At 41.0% G+C, this 5,955-nt stretch overlaps 1 protein-coding gene across 1 annotated transcript; it reads left to right on the top strand.

The window, feature by feature from the left end:
• Nucleotides 1–1,164: 1,164 nt before the first annotated feature.
• On the top strand, nucleotides 1,165–5,723 carry LOC306860174 (terminal nucleotidyltransferase 5A-like). Its single transcript, XM_079401738.1, has 3 exons — nucleotides 1,165–1,265; nucleotides 1,384–2,234; nucleotides 3,148–5,723. The coding sequence occupies exons 2-3, from the start codon at nucleotides 1,848–1,850 to the stop codon at nucleotides 3,928–3,930; spliced, it is 1,170 nt and encodes a 389-aa protein (XP_079257864.1). The 5' UTR covers nucleotides 1,165–1,265; nucleotides 1,384–1,847; the 3' UTR covers nucleotides 3,931–5,723.
• Nucleotides 5,724–5,955: the final 232 nt, after the last annotated feature.

The following is a 5,955-nucleotide window of genomic DNA, read 5'->3' as shown; positions in this document are numbered from 1 at the left end:
TTTTTTTTTTTTTGATTATGAGATGTCATGTTGACATGTTTGACATGTTTTTTTTTCCATCTTAAAACATTGCCATGCATTGTGTAGTTCAATCTTCAAAAATGATCATGCATTGTGTAGTTCCAGTAAATTCATACTGTCCATATTCTCACTAAACAGACATTTTATCTCCTTTTCCTCTTCACACTCAAACATTCAGAAGTGCATCTAAGAGTCATGGTGTAGGGGTAATCTAGAATAATCCTACTTTATTGGTTGTTACCGCTGTGACGCAGGTCCTCTCCCCCTGATAGATTCTGGGTGACATCTAGCCTGGCCTGACATTACACTCAGTCATTTATAAACACACAGTTACCAACTAGTCTATCTTACACAGACACACACAATTTCACACGTCTGCCTCACTCCCTCACAAACACACGTATGCAAAGCCATCTAAACAGGGACTTCATTTACCCTTAAATTAAGCAAATTAAAATTACTACAGACTAACCCTACCACACAATCCAAACACTCAAATAAAACCTGCAGCACTTATAGAAGCGAATAAAGACATTACAGTCTTTATGAAGCATTTTCTTTTTGAGAACGTCCACTTTTGATGTCAGATATATAGTAGCTAACCTAGGGACATTTTTCTGTAATTTTTTCCCCCCTGAAATATAGCATGGTTTTATTTTTCTTTCTTGTTTAATGTGTTTCAGAGGCTGAAACCTCATTACTCACCTGCATAGAGGTAAAATTCGACTTCCAAACATAATTTCATTCTCTAGAGGGCAGCACTGACATTCAGTGTTATCTATTAAGGCAGAAAGGATGTTTTGGTAGTCAGTTTTATTTGATTCATTTATTATGTATGTCATGTATACCTTCACGCTAATTACCTTTATAAACGTTGCCATTTTTGACTCATCTACCAAGTTGATTTTTTAGTAGCCTACAGTTGTTTCTTTGTGCCACAGAAACAGAATAAAACACATTAAATAAATAAATAAATAAAATAAATAGCTAAGCTATACTTTTGCTTATTATAAATATTCATGTAGCAACTGCTTTAACAGGACGTACGTGGGTATAACTGTGTATAATAGTACCGTAAGTGCGGAGCGCGTTTCTAGATTGGTGCGCGCAGCTGTCACTCAAATTCTCCCTCACTCCTGCTTTAGTTTACGGGTTCATCTCTATGCGTCCTCACTGTGTGCAACCGAGATGGATGAGCAACCAGCAGTTTCCACAGAGTAACAGCTGACAATGTGATCATACAGGTAGGTCCTCCATTTACATAGTATTGATTATGAGCATCTATATTCTTTCAGTGCCCAATTTAACAGGATTTGCAAATTATTGGTTAACTATTTATATATTTATTTTATTTTTTTACAGAATAAAAACAACATGTAAAGACTCAAAGCTTCCAGCTTTCGCTTTAGTTGGGGAGAGGGACGGGGTCTTCTGCTATTTGACATTCGTGTTCCTGGAAAGGCGCGCCCTTTATTGTCGGACGCGAAAACTCATCGCAGTCATGCAGCAATCATTTTGATCATCACGGCCACCCACGAGAGCCTTGAGAACCCACGTTCACCGTCCTCGCCACGAACTTCATCGCTGTGCGCAAAGGCGCAAACGGGACATCTGGAGAACTTTTACGCACAAAGGTGAGGCGCAGCGGCGGAGCGCTGCATGCAACACGAATGATAGACACACAAATAAACTCTCGCCCGACCGAAAAATACTTTTCTTGAATTATTCAATGAAATTGTAACATTTACTTCTTGCATCCGTTCTTGAAATACGGCCAAAGCGATTGTAGAACTTCATAACAAAGATCTGTAGGCTAATCACTCGCCATGGAAGATAATCTAAATAACTTGAGCGTGCTGAACTGGGAGCAGGTGAAGCGTCTGGATGTCATCCTCACCGAATCCATCCCCATTCACGGCAAATGGAACTTCCCCACTTTGGAGATGAAACCTCGGGATATCGTCAAAGTCGTGCGATGTCGCATGGAAGAGCGCAAGATTCACGTCCGGGAGGTCCGGCTGAACGGTTCCGCGGCCAGTCACGTTCTCCACGAGGACAGCGGTTTGGGCTACAAGGACTTGGACCTCATATTTTGCGCGGATCTGAAAGGAGAAGTGGAGTTTCAGACCGTCAAGGATATCGTTCTCGACGCCCTCCTGGATTTCCTGCCTGAAGCTGTGAATAAAGCGAAAATCACACCAGTTACATTAAAGGTAAGCATTTAGTGTCTTTTATTTGTTTTAATTGTGTTGTAACCCGGTGTTCTTCTTAGCTTAAACCAGCAAAAACTGGTCTTTTGCTCTTTTTACATGGGGTTTTGGGCACTTTTCAGCTGGGAGACCAGCTAAAAAGTTCAGCAAACCAGCTTAGCCTGGTTTAAAATGTTTTTAAGCAAGGTAGCTCAAAATCCTGGCTAGTAATTGAAAAGTTGTGGTTTTAAAACTTTCAGGAGTCGATTCATCACCCTCCAACAAAGCACTTAACCTCAGGTTACTCCATCAGGACTGTGCTTAATTTAAGTGTACTGTCACTATGGATAAGAGAGATTAAGCTAAACGACTACTTAGTAACTGATATAATTCCATATGTTTAATGTATTAAATAAAGGGGAAGTGCACATGCTATAATTTGACACTGATTGGACCTAGACATGTCCTAGAGAGCGTATATTAGATTTAAGCTGCGATGAGATAAGGACACTGGTAGTAAAAACGCTGGTTTCTACTACAAAGAGGATTTCTCTAAACCAATTTACGACGGATCCGCTTTCTCCTCTCTCTATTCAGTGTATGCAAAGGCAGACAGCCTTTTCATGTATGCAAATTAGGCTGATATAATTTAAAGCAATAGCGAGGTAATGGAATACCTTTACTGGATATGCAAAGTGACTTTACAATGACAAAATTAGCAGCTGTAGTCCTCTGCTATTGACAGTATGCTGTTTTCTTGCACACATTTTAAAAATGCAGAGGGGATTGATTTTTAATAAATATTTATTTGTCTGCTTAAACATTTCACATTTCCCTTTTGTGCATCTCCATCTTTTTATGTATTTTAACAATTTTCATTGAACAAATTTTCACGCTCACACTGTCCTCCTCCAAACCTTTTTTTCTCTTTCCTCAGGAGGCTTACGTGCAGAAGATGGTGAAAGTTTGTAATGATTCAGACCGCTGGAGTCTAATCTCCCTCTCCAACAACAAGGGGAAGAACGTCGAACTGAAGTTTGTGGATTCCCTGCGGCGTCAGTTTGAGTTCAGCGTAGACTCTTTTCAGATCCGTCTGGACTCCCTCCTCCTCTTCTACGAGTGCTCTGAAAACCCCATGGCTGAGACATTCCACCCCTCCATCGTGGGAGAGAGCGTTTACGGAGACTTCAACGTAGCCCTGGACCACCTGCAGCGGAAACAGATCTGCACGCGAAATCCAGAAGAAATTCGGGGTGGCGGCTTGCTGAAGTACTGCCACCTGTTGGTGCGAGGTTTCCGCGCGGCTTCAGAAGCTGAGATGAAGCTTCTCGAACGCTACATGTGTTCCCGGTTCTTCATCGACTTCTCAGATGTGGCGGAACAAAGGCGCAAGCTAGAGTCGTATCTGCAAAATCACTTTGTGGGATTAGAGGACCGGAAGTATGAGTACTTGACCACCCTGTACAGTGTCGTCAATGAAAGTACAGTTTGCTTGATGGGGCACGAAAGGCGGCAGGCTCTGAGCCTCATCACCATGTTGGCGGTACGTGTTCTGGCTGAGCAGAATGTAATTCCCAGTGTGGCTAACGTCACTTGCTATTACCAGCCTGCACCGTACATTGCGGATGGCAACTTTAGCAATTACTACATTGCTCAGGTGCAGCCAGTCTACGCCTGCCAACCCGCCCACTCATTCTCACCATGGTTGCCCTGCAACTAACCAACTGTTAACTCACATTTTGTCCAACATGTCTAACTAGAGCACTCGCCCCAATGAGACTAGTTGACAAGTCTGTATTTGTGTGCTCTGTGTAAGAAAACCCAAGACTTTCCCAATTGGCTGCTGCCAGCTCACTCCAAGGAGAAGCTACTAGTGAGCCAGATGAGAGAAAGGGAGGGAGAGTGAGGTAACTTGGATTCATTCCCATCAGGCAGCACGTTCTATCTAGGCTTTCAATGGCTATGTGCCAGGCCTACAGAAACACAACACTGGCTGAGAGAATACATGATGGAAACTCTACAAGAGTAATAAGGACACCAAAAGTGACTATCTTTGCATTTGTGTATATATGTTTGTGATAGACATACTTGAAGAATCAAAGATGTCCTGCATATTGTGTTGATTGAGCAGATAGATTATCAAGATACATTTTTGATGCTCATTACTCGTGCTATCAGACTGAAATCAATGGACACTTTTCTCAAGCCAAGGATATTCTCATAGATACCAGATACCCAAAACAGATGATCATTTAAGTGCCTTAAACTGAAAAAAAAAATATTAAAGTTATTCTGCGAATGACCCCAAAGTATGTTAGTCAAGACATCTTTTTGGAGTCACATATGAGTGAAGGTAGTGTACAATAGCAAATGGATGATGAGTTTTAAAGCCCACTTGATCGTGAACTTCCAACTGATAGTTGTAAGACTTATTTCTTATAATGTATTCATTTGGGGGTCTATATGAAAGTGTTGCATAAGAAGCTTTTTCCATCCGAAGCACTGGCAAGATTCGTATACCTGTGTGTAAGACTGTACATATGAGTTTTTCCACAGCTTCTTGTCTCATCTAAACTGACCTCAATGTACTGTTGGCTCAGTGCTGGCTTAGCTCAGATTAAAATGTCCAGGGCAATGCCATTACATCTAAGGCAGGGAAGTAAAACAGGTCGAGGCCGAACAGGAAGGTCCAAATTGTTGTTGTTATATCCAGGTTACCTGGTGTCTTTCTGAAGGCCTAATTATCACACGGCCACCAAATCTAGAGATTATACCTTTGACACATCTGACCTGCATAACCTGGGGGATTAAGACCAGCAGAGACATAGCAGTGAGAGGCAGAAGCTCATTTAATTGAAGCAGAACATATACCAAAGATATTCTTGTTATTCCTCAAGATTGTGAAGCAACAATACTTGACGTAAAAGCATCTACATGCTGTTGGAATTTAATGCAACACAATTAAGGGCACTCAGGAGCACCCTTCAGAAATAAAAATGGACACTCTCCGGGCACATGCATGCAATGGTTGCCACAAATTTACAGGACAGCAAGTTAGGACAGGGCCTGAGAATGTTACATGTACTTATGGATAAATTTGCCCTAACTGATCATACAGAGATGGACACATTCCTCCCATACGCTCACTCACATATAATCTCTTATTTTTCTACTGATTCTTCTATTTTTGTACATTGTGATGTTTGTGCTAAAGTCTTGGTTAAGACCTTACTCTAATGCTGTGAAAAGTATTGTTGTGTTTTATGAGTCAAAAGACCCGACCAAGCATTAGTGCAGCAAATTCTCAACAAATGTTGGTGTAGATTTTCATTTGGAGTCATTGCATTTGGGTGCCCACACAAGTGTGAATGTCTCAGTCTATGTGTTTTATCTTCTAAATTAAACTTGTATGTGAATTCAGATGTGATAATCTGAGCTCACTACTGTCAATATTGCAATGCGCCATGTTTTTGCAAACATGAATAACTCATTAAATGTTGATTTTAAAAGTTGCATTGGCTCAGTGATGTTTGTTATCAACAAGACGTCACACAAGCCACTATTTAACCCTGATATCTTGTTGTTTGTCTATAGATTGGGTTTTAACAAAACCAATGCACAGCATGAAATACATGGCCTGCTGATAAGACCAGCATTTGCTGTGTTTTGGATGGTTTTGCTGGTTAAAAGTATGCTAGAACAACACTAGCACTTCCTAGCATGAACAAGACAGACATAAATGCTG

The sequence above is a fragment of the Barbus barbus genome, assembly GCF_936440315.1.
Source record: "Barbus barbus genome assembly, chromosome: 41".
Classification (NCBI taxonomy): Eukaryota; Metazoa; Chordata; class Actinopteri; order Cypriniformes; family Cyprinidae; genus Barbus; species Barbus barbus.
Note: the sequence above shows the minus strand (reverse complement) of the source record. Positions and strands in the feature narration are given on the sequence as shown.

What these genes read in the sequence shown, in the direction of transcription:
- LOC306860174 (XM_079401738.1), top strand. Translation starts at nt 1,848, where the DNA reads ATGGAAGATAATCTAAATAACTTGAGCGTGCTGAACTGGGAGCAGGTG. An exon ending in TCACACCAGTTACATTAAAG is followed by an intron (nt 2,235 to 3,147) that starts GTAAGCATTTAG and finishes CTCTTTCCTCAG; the next exon opens with GAGGCTTACGTGCAGAAGAT.